Source organism: Bos mutus, chromosome 23 (assembly GCF_027580195.1).
Source record: "Bos mutus isolate GX-2022 chromosome 23, NWIPB_WYAK_1.1, whole genome shotgun sequence".
In the NCBI taxonomy this organism is placed as follows: Eukaryota; Metazoa; Chordata; class Mammalia; order Artiodactyla; family Bovidae; genus Bos; species Bos mutus.
In genome coordinates, this window is record NC_091639.1 from 43,763,048 (window position 1) to 43,779,359 (window position 16,312).

The window sequence follows — 16,312 nt, forward strand, 5'->3', positions numbered from 1 at the left end:
TTTTTCATGGATACTTCTTTTTATACAGTCAACTTCTTTTCACATCTAAATTATAAACAAAACATTACCTTATTTAACCTTTAAACACATTCCTGAACATTCAAGCTTCTTTCTAAAATGCATTTAATGATTTTTAAAAGAAACTACCTATATTGGCCTTTTACTAAAATCACTTCACTGTAAGTAGCGATTCCATATTCTTAAATTTAGTCTGTGTTGACTAAACAACCTTAGTTTCCTCAAATGAGGTATTTAAATCATTGACATAGACCTAATTTAAGAAGAGTGATATGCTTCCATATTAGAGTGATCAATAATGCATCATTAATATAACAAATACCTAGGTTTCAGTAATGGTTCCAATTTTGTCAGACTTGCTTCTGTATAATTTCAGAAAAACACATGAACCTATATTGATGAAAGTGACATCATATAACCTGTACCTATTTTTTCTCTTTCATTTGTAAGGCAGATGGACAGCCCAGAACTATAGCCAGTTCTGGGGAATGACATTAGAGGAGGGTTTCAAATACCGCCTTGGCACCTTACCACCCAGCCCCTTGCTTCTGAGCATGAATGAAGTGACGGTAAGTATTTGCTCAGTTTGATTCACGTATATGTGTGTTTATATAAGTGTGTACATAGGTGCATTTAAAGCAATTTTTAAAATTAACTTTTATTGGAGTATAGTTGGCTTACAATATTGTGTTAGTTTCTACTGCTACTGCTACTGCTAAGTCACTTCAGTCATGTCCGACTCTGTGTGACCCCAGAGACAGCAGCCCACCTGGCTCCGCCGTCCCCGGGACTCTCCGGCAATAACACTGGAGTGGGTTGCCATTTCCTTCTCCAATGCATGAAAGTGAAAAGTGAAAGTGAAGTCACTCAGTCGTGTCCGACTCCTAGCGACCCCATGGACCGCAGCCCACCAGGCTCCTCTGTCTATGGGATTTTCCAGGCAAGAGTACTGGAGTAGGGTGCCATTGCCTTCTTTGGTGTTAGTTTCTACTATACAGCAAAGTGAATCAGCTGTAATTATACATATGCTCAGGCATTCAGAGGTGTCTGACTTTTTGTGACCCTTTGGACTGTAGCCCACCAGGCTCCACTGTCCATGAGATTTTTCAGGCGAGAGTATTGGAGTTGAGAACATTGAAATGTGTTGCCATTTCCTCTTCCAGGGAAACTTCCTAGCCCAGAGATCAAATCCACGTCTCCTGTGTCTCCTGTGTTGCAGGTGAATTCTTTACCACTGAGACACGGGGGAAGCCCACATTTACATATATCCCCTCTTTTTTGGATTTCCTTCCCGTTTAGGTCACACAGAGCATTGAGTGGAGTTCACTCTGCTATACAGTAGGTTCTCATCAGTTATCTGTCCACACGTAGTATCAATAGTGCATACGTCAGTCTCCATCTCCCAATTCCTCCCGTTCAACCCCCTTTCCCCTCTTGGTGTCCATAGGTTTGTTTTCTATGTCTCTGTCTCTATTTCTGCTTTGCGAATAAAATCATTTAAAATAACTGAAAGAGTGAGTTTTGAGCATTCTGAGATAATTTTGTCATTAAAAAACAAACACCTTTCTCCAAAATGGTCGTTACTGCCCTCAAAATTTTCATGTGGACTTTGAATGTTCACTAATATCAATGAGATATAGTCTCTTCAAGAATGCTTGTGTGTCCATTTACACTGCTAATCATTTCAGAGAAATTCATGTTTCTGATAATTGACTTTCCAGTGACTCAGTGCTTAAGCAAATCATTATTTGTCCTCATTTATCTTTTTTTAAGTAAACTTAGTTATTTTGTGAATTCATCAAAACAGAGTTTTGTTGGCTCCCTTGGACTCTCCATTATGAAATTAAAAAAATAAATGCCAGTAACTGCAGATGAGTATGCTTTGATGATTAATAAAGTTTATCTTCAAAAATCCTCACATTTTTCATTTAAAGAACACCTTCAAACTTTGCCTGACAAGCTGGCAAACTCCTTCATGAAATTGCCACGTTTCCTAACACCTTCGTGCTCTGTACTGCTGACTTAGTTTTCCCTTTCGTTACTGAGAGGTGTTATCTTCTGATCGTCGGCGTCTTATATAAAGAGACTTCTGCATCTCTAGTTATCACAGACCTCTAACTTAGAGCTGCAGCTTTACTACCCCACGTGTGGACCTCTCAGTTGAGATGCTGATTATATTCAAGGCCTGTTACAAATGCCCAGGGCATTTGTACTTCTTTTTTAAGATTCCACATATAAGTGATATTATAGGATATTTTTCTTTCTCTGTCTGACTTACTTCAAAAACAAACTTATGCTTACCAAAAGGGAAAGCTGGAAAGGAGGGATAAATTAGGAGTTTGGAATTAGCATATACACATTGTATGCCTGTATGGTCCGATTCTTTGCCACCCATATCTCTTGCGTCTAGCACTATCAGGCTGATTCTTTACCACGGAGCTCCCTGGGAAGCCCTTGTATATAAAATAGATAATCAAAAAAGAGAGCTGTATATCTTGGGGCTTTCCTGGTGGCTCAGATAGTAGGGAATCTGTCTGCAATGCAGGAGATTCAGGTACAGTACCTGGGTCAGGAAGATACCCTGAAGAAGGAAATGATAATCCACTCCAGTATTCTTGCCTGGAGCATTTCATGGACAGAAGAGCCTGGAGGGCTGCAGTCCATGAGGTTTCAAAGAGTCAGATATGACTGAGGGACTAACATAACACACCCCCTATATCTCAGGGAACTCTACTCAGTATTCTGTAATAAACTTCATGGAAAAAGGATCTGAAAAAGGATGAATATTTGCATATAGACAAACTGAATCACTTTGCTGTATACCTAAAACAAACACAACATTGAAAATCAATCATGCTCCAATATAAAATAAAAATTAAATTTAAAAAAAGCCCAAAGAACAAATGTCCAGGCTGCTAAAGAACTGGCACTTCACTCTGCAATGAAGATGTCAGTTGCTGGCTGTCTGGAAGCTCTCAGCATTTGAGAGCAAGCAGTGCTGCTGTTTGCTGTTGGATGAGTTGTAAACCCACAAGTTTCTCATTAAATGTTTAATGTGCTTTGCTTTCGAAAGATGTAATCCCCTGAGTTATTATTCCAATTCACATTCCGGTAGCAGACGCTGCTAAATTATAACTAGTATGCGAAAAGATCACAATAGCTGCCATGGACTGAGGAGTTGTGTGCCAAGCACTCTTATTAGCTCTTGCATACATTATCTCATCTCATTCTTGGCTTGATGTAGTGGGTACTGTGATTATCTGTGTTTTAAAAACAAGAACACTGAGAAAGAGAGAGGCTAAGTCACACTGAAGTAGAGAGAAGCCACCTAGAATTATTTAGATGGCAGAGCCAGAACTATACTATTATAATTTTTTTATTCTAGTAGAATTGCTTTACAGTGTGTTACCTTCTGCTGTATGACAACATGAATCAGCTATATGTACCCATTTATTCTTTCCCTCTTGAGCCTCCCTCCCCTTCCCATCTCACCCCTCTAGGTCATCACAGCTCTGGGCAGAGTTCACTGTGTGTACAAGAAGCAGTTTTCCACTATTTTATACATGTTAGTGTATATATTGGAGAAGGCAATGGCACCCCACTCCAGTACTCTCGCCTGGAAAATCCCATGGACGGAGGAGCCTGGTAGGCTGCAGTCCATGGGGTCGCTGAGAGTCAGACATGACTGAGCGACTTCCCTTTCACTTTTCACTTTCATGCATTGGAGAAGGAAATGGCAACCCACTCCAGTGTTCTTGCCTGGAGAATCCCAGGGACGGGGGAGCCTGGTGGGCTGCCGTCTGTGGGGTTGCACAGAGTCGGACATGACTGAAGAGAATTAGCAGCAGCAGCAGTGTATATATGTTAATGCTAGTCTCTAAGCTCATCTCAGCCACTCCCCACTCTACTGTGTTCACAATTGCATCCTCTATGTATTTATCTCTGTTCTTGCCCTGCAGAAGGTTCGGCTGTGGCATTTTTCTAGATTCCATAATGTATACATTAATATGCGATATCTTCCTCTTCCTGATTTACCTCACTCTGTATGACAGACTCTAGTTTCATCCACATCACTATGAATGATCCAATTTTGTTCCTTTTTATATCTGTTAATACTCCGTTGTGTATATACATGTACCATATCTTCTTTATCCATTTATCTGTTGATAGACATCTAAGTTGTTCCATATCATGGGCAGAGCCAGGACTTTAAAAGATCTGTCCCCCAAATGGTACTGAGTGTTCCTGTAGAATCAGTTAACTTTGACCCATTCAGGTTCAAAATAGCAAAATGGCTTTTAATCTTGGAACCAGATATCTTTCTGAAGTGATCAGCTTAGATATATTTCTAAGCAGCAAATGTAATTCATTGACTACTCCTACTTCCGGTTCATTGATGGCACTAAAGCCTTTGACTGTGTGGATCACAACGAACTGTGAAAAATTCTTAAAGAGATGGGAATACCAGATCACCTTACCTGCCTCCTGAGAAATCTGTATGCAGGTCAAGAAGCAACAGTTAGTAGCAGACATGGAACAAGGGACTGGTTCAATATTGGGAAGGGAGTACATCAAGGCTGTATATTGTTACCCTGCTTATTTAACTTATATGCTGAGTACATGATGCCAAATGCTGGGCTGGATGAAGCACAAACTGGAATCAAGATTTTCCAGAGAAATATCAATAACCTCAGATATGCAGATGATGCCATCCTTATGGCAGAAAATGAAGAGGAACTAAAGAGCCTCTTGATGAAAGTGAAAGAGGAGAGTGAAAAAGCTGTCTTAAAACTTAACATTCAGAAAACTAATATCATGGCATCTGGTCCCATCACTTCATGGCAAATAGATGGGGAAAAAATGGAAACAGTGATAGACTTTATTTTCTTAGGCTCCAAAATCACTGCAGTTGTTGACTACAGGCATGAAATTTAAAAGACGCTTGCTCCTTGGAAGAAAAGCTATGGCAAACCTAGACAGTGTGCTGAAAAGCTGAGATATTATTTTATCTACAAGGATCCCTTTAGTTAAAGCTATGGTTTTTCCAATAGTCATGTATGCATGTGAGAGTTGGACCATAAAGAAAGCTGAAAACCAAAGAATTGATTTTTTTTAAACTGTGGCATTGGAGAAGACTCTTGAGAGTCCCTTAGACTTTAAGGAGATCAAGCCAGTCAAGCCTAAAGGAAATCAATCCTGAATATTCTTTGGAAGGACTGATGTTGAAACTCCAATACTTTGGTCACTGATGAGAAGAGCCAACTCATTAGAAAAGATCCTGATGCTAGGAAAGATTGAAGGCAGGAGGAGAAGGGGATGACAGAGGATGAGACGGTTGGGTGGCATCACTGATTCAATGAATATGAGTTAGAGCAAGCTCCAGGAGATGGTGATGGACAGGGATGCCTGGCATGCTGCAGTTCATGGAGTCACAAAGAGTCGGACACAACTGAGTGACTGAACAGCTACAACAGATATATTTTTGGATTTTTTTCTACAATCAGTAAATTATAACATCTTTAGAGGTTATCATAACTTTGAGTGACTTAATTATATGATCAGTTGGTAAAGAGATACTTTTTTTTTTTTTTTTTTCTTTTTCATTTTTGTCCTTATCTGGATAAAAAGAGACAGAATTGTTTGGGAAAATAAGAAACTCATCCCCTTTATAAGGAATATTTTTCCCTTGCTTCTAGTGAGGGCCCACTAAGCCAAATATTCATTTAGGTGTAATATACATTTTCTCTGAATTCTTTCTAACATATCTTATGAAGCTCTATTTTCTTGCAACTTGGAGTATTTTATATTCTAGGAGAAATGAGGTACATTTCTTTCCCAGGTTGCCACAGTTTATAGCATAGAAAAAGGAAATCTAATTCTAAATCACATATTGGCTCCTGGGGATTTGTTTGCATAAAAGTCACTAAAGCGATATTTAAATGAAAAACGATTAGTGCTTCGGGAGAATTCAAATTACCTAGCACTATGAATTAATGTAATAAAGTTGCCAAGTAGTTCCAGGAAGGCAATAAGGAAAATTTGGCTGATCTGTAAGAGTTCTGTTGCCCACTTATGATACACAGCAAGGAAATAGCTTCCCATTTCTAAGGTACAGTAGCTTGAAGGCTGAAGTCTCTTCAAAAAATTTCTGAGTGTTGAAATTGTCCTGGTATCTGGTCAAATAGTAGAACATCAGAAACATAACAAGTACTTCAGTGAATAACATGGGATCAAATGAACTGAGTTAAACTGGTTGCTACAGGAAGAGCTTTAAAAATAGGTTAATTCTTAGCCTGGTGACTACATATAACACAAAATACCCCCAGTTATCAAATGGACTCTGAATATAGTAGAAATGAATTATTTTCTGTGTGTTTGCTTCTGGATAACTGCCCCCCCTAACACATTTTTTAAATACAATTTTCAACATAGGATGGTGTTACATACTAACTGTACTGACTGGATAGGCAGTCACCAACAGTTGGGATAGTTTTTCTGAGAACCCTGCATCACCAGCCCAAGACAGGTCCTTTTCCTTGAGCACATTACCTGAATGAGAACTGAGATTTATCATATTCTTTATCTTGAGTGGGAAAGGTGATCTGTGAGTCATTCCTGGTTCGTGGAAAAGCTCTTATCTTCTCTAGCTGGCTTCCTGGCTTCATGGCTTGTTTGAAGCCATTGTTCCCATAATATGTCTTCCTAGCTAAGTTAGTGGCTTATCAACAGGTCTTCTACAAAGAGTTCCATGATCATATAAATATGAAAAAAAAAAACAAACAACTGGTTAATCTATATGAATTCAGTTCAGTTTAGTTGAGTTCAGTCGCTCAGTCGTGTCTGACTCTTTGTGACCCCATGAATCGCAGCACGCCAGGCCTCCCTGTCTATTGCCAACTCCCGGAGTTCACCCAAATACATGTTCATCGAGTCGGTAATGCTATCCAGTTATTTCATTCTCTGTTGTCCCCTTCTCCTCCTGCCCCCAATCCCTCCCAGCATCAGAGTCTTTTCCAATGAGTCAACTCTTCGCATGAGGTGGCTGAAGTACTGGAGTTTCAGCTTCAGCATCAGTCCTTCCAGTGAACACCCAGGACTGATCTCCTTTAGGACTGGTTGGATCTCCTTGCAGTCCAAGGGACTCTCAAGAGTCTTCTCCAACACCACAGCTCAAAAGCATCAATTCTTAGGCACTCAGCTTTCTTCATAGTCCAACTCTCACATCTATACATGACCACTGGAAAAACCATAGCCTTGACTAGACAGACCTTTGTTGGTAAACTAATGTCTCTGCTTTTTAGTATGCTATCTAGGTTGGTCGCAACTTTCCTTCCAAGGAGTAAGCGTTTTTTAATTTCATGGCTGCAATCACCATCTGCAGTGATTTTGGAGCCCCCCAAAATATGAATTAATTCAACCCAAATGAATTTTTGTAGGCTGTGATGTGTAACAATGAGGAATAGAATATACTGATCATGGGAGGTTAGAAAAAGTCTAGCTTAAAGATTTTGGTAGCTCTTCCTGGATGACAGTCCTAAGGGTGAGCAGACAAAAGGAAACAAAAACTGATTGTTTTCCCTGGTACAAGCAGACTGACTGAGAGGAAGTGAGAGAGGGGAAAGAAAGAGGGCAAGAGGGTCCTGACTAGACCATGCAGATCCTTGTTTTGTAGGAAGACTCATTTCCACCCACTTTAGAATTACGTCTAGTGTCAAGTCAAATGACATCGGCTGGTCAACCTTTGCCTAACTTTTTCTTTAAAGGTGCTTTCTTGAGATTGTTCAGAATAATGCCTTGATTGGACAACCTTGTTCCAAATTGTTTTCCTCTAAATTAGATTAACCAACAATTCTCTGTCAGCCCATTGGAACTTCGTGTGCTGTTTTGATAAATTCACAGTGAGACTGATGGGGAGCTGGTCTTTAGAAGACCATAGGTCCCTGAAAATTTAAACTCTACCACTTAAGACTTTTTTCTCTTTATGGTAGAAAAACAAGTTAGAAACTGTTAAAAACACAGTTAAAACAGATTAGAAAACACAGAAACTTATTTCAATATTTCTCGACATATGTGCCATTAGTCATCAATCCTGCAAGGTTTGGAATAAAAGTGTCCTATATGTGGTCAAATATATTTGTGAAATGGTGTATCTTTCTTCCAAAGAGTCACACTATTCATTAATATACTGAACTCTTCCTTCATTGACTTTTTTTTTACCCCATGTTTCCTGAACTCATGACATCATAGAACCTTTTCTCCTTTGCTTATAATGATGGTTAATATTCCACAGGATTTATATTCCACAGAACACACTTAATGAAGTGAAGTTGGTCAGTCGTGTCCAACTCTTTGCGACCCCATGGACTGTAGCCTATCAGGCTCCTCCGTCCACGGATTTTCCAGGCAAGAGTACTGGAGTGGCTTGCCATTTCCTTCTCCAGGGGATCTTCCTGACCCAGAAATCTAACCCGGGTCTCCCACATTGCAGGCAGACGCTTTACCATCTGGTAAAGTGTAAAGGCACCAGGGAAGCCCACAGAACACACTTAGGAGATGCTAAAATATTGAAAGAAAAGTACTGGAGGGAGCAGAAATACATTCAGGGATAAAACAAAGGTTTCTAAGTGTCTCAGAAAGAAAATAATTATTATGATTGTAGGCAAAGTTGGCATGCAACTTTGGGAGTTAGTGATGGACAGGGAAGCCTGGCATGCTTCTGTCCATGGGGTTGCAAAGAGTCAGACAGGACTGAGCGACTGAACTGAAAACTGAGGTCCTTTGAAGCCAACAGAAGCAGCACAATTGAGGTCTGTTGATAGGTACATGTAGGCAGTGCATTTAGTCACATGGCTGTGTTTCATATGCCCTGATGGACATGAGCTCTGCATGCTGTGTGCTTGGGTCTTATTTAGTCTGGCTTAAATGGTTATAGCAGAAGTACCCAGCTCATAGGCCTGTGAGAAGTCCATGAAATGATGAATAAGAAGTACTTACCACACAGTTATAATAGATTGAGCATAATCTATTATGCTCATATAATAGTTAGGCATAACAGAAATGTTATTATATAATATATAAATTTGCTCTTTCTTCCTTTCATTAACCTTGGGAGAATAGCAGATTTCTGAAACAGGTAAATTCTGTAAGAGCTAAGGCTTCATTATTTAGAGCATTTTATTTCATAAATAGAGTGTTGTTCTGGATTTATTGGCCCTGATGGACTTTATGTATTTCTGGTGAACCTGAAAATTCTACTCTGCTCCTAAATCAAATCAAATCAAATCGTGTCAAGTCTAATCTAATCAAATGAACAGCTCTGTACCTGATTGTTTTTCAGTCATCAAGTTCAAGTGCATTGAATTTGAGAGATAACTTTAAGAGGCTTCCCTGAGTTATGTCCTATTATAAATATTGCAAATATTTTGAATAAAAGATACTGTTTTCAAACAGAGATGGGGAAAGTCAGAGTTCATTTCTCTACTTGGCTTAGTTAAAAATATAATTTTAATAGCTTTGTTATTCATTCCCTGGAAGAACAATGAAGTTAACTAATTTATCGCAAATAAGACTCACCTCTTAGTTGGAGCTATTTGGAAATTATTAAAACACTACTAAAGCTGGTATAACATTTAAAACCTGTAGCTAAGGAGTTCATATGCCACAACTCAGACCCGATACAGCCAAATAAATAAACAGTAATAAACATTTAAAGCCTGTAACTTTACTACATTATATGGTATCAGGTTGATGTATATAAACATGTTCTAAATTTGGAGGATAACCTCATTGTTTACTAGTACATTTTTTCTCAGACATTCAATACGCATGATATTAGTGTGTCTAAGTTGGCATCACCAACAAATAAAAAACGGCATCTTTTTCTTTTGTTTGTTGGAAGTTAAAGTAAAATAACATTTTATATGTTATATAACTTTTAAAACCACTGATCATTGAGGTGAGAAAGAAAAAATTACTTCATTACCTGGATCATCATTATCTAGATAAAACATAGTATTTGATTGAGTAAATCTGTTTCTCTAGGAGGAAGTTGCTTATTATTTTCTGAAATGTATTTTAGTGTGGGTAAATACTGAGCGATGAGGTACCTTTGGGAAATATCAGGGTGACTATTCCCAAGGTCTTTTTTACCTCTCATCATGTTGTTGTTTAGTCACCCAATTGTGTCCAGTTCTTTGTGACCCCATGAACTGCAAACATGCCAGACCTCACTGTCCTTCACACCCTCCCAGAGCTTGCTCAAATTCACATTCATTGACTAGGTGATGCCATCCAAACATCTCATCCTCTGTTGCCCCCTTCTCCTCTTGCCCTCAATTTTTCCCAGCATCAGGGTCTTTTCTAGTGAGTCAGCTCTTCACAACAGGGAGCCAAAGTATTGGAGCTTCAGCTTCAGCATCAGTCCTTCTAATGAATATTCAGGGTTGATTTCCTTTAGGATTGACTGGTTGATCTCCTTGTTGTCCAAGGGACTCTCAAGAGTCTTTTCTAGCACCACAGTTTGAAAACATCAATTCTTCGGCACTCAGCCTTCTTTATAGTCCAACTTTCCCATCCTTACTGGAACCACAGCTTTGACTATACAGCCCTTTGTCAGCAGAGTGATGTCTCTGCTTTTTAATAGGCTATCTAGGTTTGTCATAGCATACAGTAGGTGTCAGTGATGTGGCGCCATGACAGGCAGGTGTCATGGTGGACTCTAAGTGCGCACTTCCCTCAGTTCATCCCAGCATCTCCTCCACTCTGTGGGTGAAGAACCAGGGGCAGAATTGGATGTCTCTGCAACAAGCGTTTTGAAATTTGAAGAGCATCAAGCATTTCTTTATGTTTCCTCCAGGCTCTCTCTTGTCTTTCTCTCTCTCCTCAAAACAGAATCACAAACCCTTCAGCAAACTTGAGGAAATGCACACTGTCCTCACTCCTCATTCGGCTGAACTTGTGGCAGAACGAATGTGTTATCAGTCTGTTTCTGGGTTTTCAGTTTATTTTCTTTACTAGTCGAAGCCTGACGTGTAGCACTGCGATGTAATTGAATCAACATCGTGGGGCTGAATTGATCACCACAGGACATATCTTTGAGAGAGAAATGTGAAAATTTACTTTTCCCCTTTTCTGGGAACAAAAATTGGTGGCTGTCAAAAAGTGGATTCCTGAGGTGATTCCTGAGGTGTGCTGATATAAATGATACCTGCTCTTTGGCTGTTGCCGAAATATGGCCTCTGTTCACTGGTGCTGAATAGAAACTCAGAGAGAGAGTTTTGTGTGAGACAGAAAAGAATAACTTTATTGCTTTGCCAGGCAAGAGAGCCACAGCGGGCTAGTGCCCTCAAGACTGTGTTTCTGACCTGGAGAGGGTAGTGAGTTTTATAGCAACAGGTCAAAGAGGGCATCATGAGCTTGTGGACGTTCTTCTGACTGGTTGGTGGTGAGGCAAGTGGGAGTCCACATCATTAACCTTCTGGTTGGAAGCGGTCTGGAGTCTAAGTCCTTGAAAGCAGCATATAGTTAACTTCTCCCACCTGGTGGGGGTTTCAGCGTCTGCAAAACAGCTCAAAAGACATGACTTGAATATTTATCTAGAGTCCTTGAGGAATAACTAAAGGAGGCCTTGGACTTTGGTTAATGGCTAAAGTATTATTATTTTCTCTTGCTATACTGTTTTCTTTTCGCATTTTCTCATTCCTTTAATTAAACTCATTCTTTAACTAAAGTTTTCTAAAGACATGGAGAAGGAAATGGCAACCCATTCCAGTATTCTTGCCTGGATAATCCCATGGACAGAGAACCCTGGCGGGCTACAGTCTATGGGGTCACAAGAGTCACACTTGACTGAGTGACTTTCACTTCACTTCTAAAGACAAAAGGCAGGTGGAGGACATGGGTGGGAGTCTGTTTCCAGATGATCTTGTAGGGTCTTTCTGGGTTACATGGACTCCCCAAATTAGAAACTATCTGTCTATATGATGATTCTTCCCCAAGTGAGTTCCATGAAACTAGTCCTCTGATCTACTTCACAGCAAAAATGATGTTAAATCAAATGAAATAGATTAGAATATGTTGCATTGGGTCATGCATATTGAGAATCACAAATATTATTTTTGTTTCTTACAGGCTCTCAGCACTTAGGTAGTTTATAAAAAATATTGCAGTGAGGACAAAAAAGACTAATTTTTAAAGCCAGTGTTTCTTAGAACTGTTTGATTAATCAGCTGCTCCTCTTGTAATTATCTATTACAATTTCTCAGAACTAGTGTTCTGAGAAAGTCATCTTAAGAGAGAGCAGTTCATCAATTTCCAGAGGTACGTTTTCTTTATTATCACACCTCTGAAGCTGGGATGCTTCTTACATTTGACAATGTCCTGGGTTCAAGCAAAAAAAAAAGATAAAAGGATAAATGCTGCTGCTGCTGCTGCTAAGTCACTTCAGTCGTGTCCGACTCTGTGTGACCCCATAGACGTCAGCCCACCAGGCCCCCTCGTCCCTGGGATTCTCCAGGCAAGAACACTGGAGTGGGCTGCCATTTCCTTCTCCAATGGCATGAAAGTGAAAAGTGAAAGTGAAGTCGCTCAGTCGTGTCTGACTCCTAGCGACCCCATGGACTGCAGCCCACCAGGCTCCTCTGCCCATGGGATTTTCCAGGCAAGAGTACTAGAGTGGGGTGCCATTGTCTTCTCTGAAAAGCATAAATAAAAAGGGGTAAAATTCCATGGGACAGAACTTAGTAATGTGGCCACACCTGGGAGCCAAGGGAGACCAGGAAATATAGTCATTTTTCTGAGCCTGCAGGTACTGAACTAAAATTGCTATCACTAAAACTTATAAATGGAAGGAAAGCCTACTCAGAGCAGGAGCCCTGAGGGACTAGCACCACCTTCTGTGGTGTGGTCACTGATTAATGATATTTACAAGAAACTAGTTCCATATAAAAAACCAAAACTGGCCAAGTAACAAAGCAAAACTCTTTCAGATTTCAAGCATGGAGGCAAATATTATTGAAGATGAAAAATTCACTTTGCCATTATCACCTGGAAGTTAGCCCTTTCGTCTCCAATATTAAGTAGCTTAGAAGAAATTTCTTGGTATGCACGGTCACTGAACTTAGTCAGAAGAGAATAATATTTTCTGTTGACTTCTTCTGATTCTTGGCTCACTCATTATCCACATTTAAGTGGGAATAAGTGCAACTAGGAGATGAAGGGGTGATTCACCGAGCGGATACTGTGCAAACATGGGCTCTTAGTAACACTGTCCAGAAGGTCCAGAATTTGATTAGTTAGTTCTCAATCTGCTCTGTGACTGGGTTTCCATTACTTTTAGAGATTTTGATTCTATTAAATGCAACAATTCTTGTAAAATATTCTCCAGCATTCACCCATGCTTTTAATTCTTACATTTTTTCACAGGATATTTAATCTCTAATCAAAATTGAAATATTAAGGTGGGAGACTGTTCAAGTTTGACTAATCTTAATCTGAAAACAGAATGTGGCTGAAATTTTTCAACATTACAAAGAAAGTAAAATGCCATCTGTAATAGTGTAAAACTTTTTAAAATTAAATTTTTGTGTCTTTAGGTCACTGTCGTTTTGGAATTTCTGTCTCTGTCAGCTGATCCTCTTGAGTTTTTTGCTTTATTAAGTTATCCTTTGACCAAGGAAAAAAAATCATTTAATGAAGTCAGACTTCATTACCAACTCCTAAAAGCTGTTATTCTGTGGTGTTTACTTTTAATAGCTCTTGAAAACATTCTTACTTTATAGAAGAATGCAATAATCATGGAGTAATGAGATGTAAAATTTTCCCTGTGTTTATTATATCAGATTGTCTGGCATCATAAAGTAAATAAAATTTCAAGGTAATACATGCTTCTTGGGTCTCAAGTCCTAAGGGCTTATTTTAAAGAAAAGCAATATTAAATAATTGGTAAAAAGTCTTGTAAGATCTGACAGGTGAGCTTCATGAATTGATCTGACTTAGTGATAGATACTGTAAATATGTTTTAATAAATATGATATTTTGCCTGTTTATCACCTTTTCTTATGGAGAAGGATTATACATTAATATACTTTTATTTTTAAACAGTAAATCATAAAAAAATAAATAAATGCTATTATTATAACAATGTGCCTGTGGGGAGGAAATGATTTTCTTAAAGTTGTGCAAGCTATCAGATAGATGTGTATTTCTTCATTATTATCAGATATTCACTGCATGTCTCCCATGTACAAAGTTCTCTGGCCAACTTTGGAGCTGCTGCTGCTGCTGCTGCTAAGTCGCTCCAGTCGTGTCCGACTCTGTGCGACCCCATAGATGGCAGCCCACCAGGCTCCCCCGTCCCTGGGATTCTCCAGGCAACAACACTGGAGTGGGTTGCCATTTCCTTCTCCAATGCATGAAAGTGAAAATTGCAAGTGAAGTCACTCAGTCGTGTCCGACTCTTTGTGACCCCATGGACTGCAGCCCACCAGGCTCCTCCGTCCATGGGATTTTCCAGGCAAGGGTACTGCAGTGGGGTGCCATTGCTTTCTCCCAACTTTGGAAAGTGGATGTCAAATTCTGAATAGCTCAACCCTGCAAAAATGTGTTATACCTTTATTACTTCCACAGAGCAGGAGAGAAATAGCCCAGCTCCATTATTAAATTAGAATTCTAAAGTGATAAATTGCAATAACAATGATAATCTAGCTATTTTTCTGGAACATGGGGCAGCTTAGTATTATAAATTCCTAAAAGCACACTGATTAACCAATAATGAAGGTATGAGTAATGTATAAGGTAGGTGTATTTCTGTCCCAGGTAGAAAGACTTTGAGACCGTGTCTATGTCTCTGAAACTATCTACTCAGAGAAGCAAATTTATTCTGCTCCAGCTCCAAGATTCTGCAGTGTGGCCAATCTGATGACATAAGAATCTAAAACCACCCAGATTTCTAGGATTTCTATGGCACTGCTCTTCGAGTTTTCACGCAGACACTCTACCACAATCTACTTGAGAATTTGACACTTTTATCCCATCACCTAAATAGCAGCATGTAAGGATAACAAAAAGCAGTGGCCAAAATTATTGCATTATATAGTAACTGAGAAAACACATTCTATGTATTCTTTCAATTTTGTACTATGTTATGATTCCTCACATTGAATTGCTATTTTTAAACATAGAGTGAAAGAGATATGTTACATAAATCATACATTTAAGAAATGTCATTCAGAACAGTTGAATGTACAAAATAAACATTATAACAGGGCATGGGGATTTCTTATAATGGTTATTGGGATAAATTGGAAAAACTCTGACATATTTGCTTCTTTTTCTTCTTTAGGCTTCTTTAACTAAAACTACTGATCTTCCAGAATTCTTTATTGCATCTTACAAATGGCCTGGATGGACCCATGGCCCTTTGGATCAAAAAAATTGTGCTGCATCCTGGGCTTTTTCCACTGCAAGTAATAAAGTCATTTTAATTACTTCCTTACAAATTCTTCCTTTTACTCTAGACACTGGGATAGTAATTAAAAGGGTTTTTAATTTAGAACATTTAAATATTATCACTTGGTCAATAAAATAAAATCTTACTTTGACCAGAGAAAGCAGCCTGAAGATTAAATAAAAACCCATTTTTACTCTGAAATTGGTCTTTATCATCACAGACTAATTTTAAATAGAGAGTAGATCAAAAGAGCAACAGAGAAAAGTTGCCAAAATTTGTTTGTTCTTTGAGAGTTAAGGCCAGATCATAAGAACAGTATAAGATTCCTCTTTACCCATAGTACTATCTGCAATCCTAATATGTATGCTATACATATATATTGTATGTATAAAATAATTCTTATATTCTTTTCTCTTGATTAGATCTGCAGAAATATATTTAATTATGAAATTAATATATTTGATGTAGAGACTTCAGAACTAAGTGATAATGGATTAAATGGGCTTTATTTCATTTTAGATAAAATCAGTTTTATAGATTCTGACTCTACAGTGAAACAACTGATCTAACAAGAGTAGTTTCCAAATTACTTCAAAAGTGTAAGGAGGGACTTCCCTGGTGGCCCAGTGGTTAAGATTTTGCCTTCCAGCGAAGAGGGTGTGGATTTGATCCTTAGTGGGAAAGCTAAGACCCAACATGTCTTGTGGCCAAAATACCAAAAAGTAAAACAGAAGCAATATTGTAAAAAATTCAGTAAAGACTTAAAAAAAAGTTCACTAAAAGCAGTGTGAGGGATAACACACCTCTATTACAGCAACTTCATACAGTTTCACAAGGCCAGTACAT

At 38.8% G+C, this 16,312-nt stretch overlaps 1 protein-coding gene across 1 annotated transcript in view; it reads left to right on the plus strand.

The window, feature by feature from the left end:
* The window catches only part of TINAG (tubulointerstitial nephritis antigen), a 104,281-nt gene that overhangs the window by 21,545 nt on the left and 66,424 nt on the right, over window positions 1-16,312 (plus strand). Inside the window, exons 4-5 of the mRNA XM_005894012.2 lie at window positions 473-587; window positions 15,359-15,482. Of these exons, the coding sequence (XP_005894074.2) occupies window positions 473-587; window positions 15,359-15,482 (239 nt within the window). The remainder of the gene's footprint in view (window positions 1-472; window positions 588-15,358; window positions 15,483-16,312) is intronic.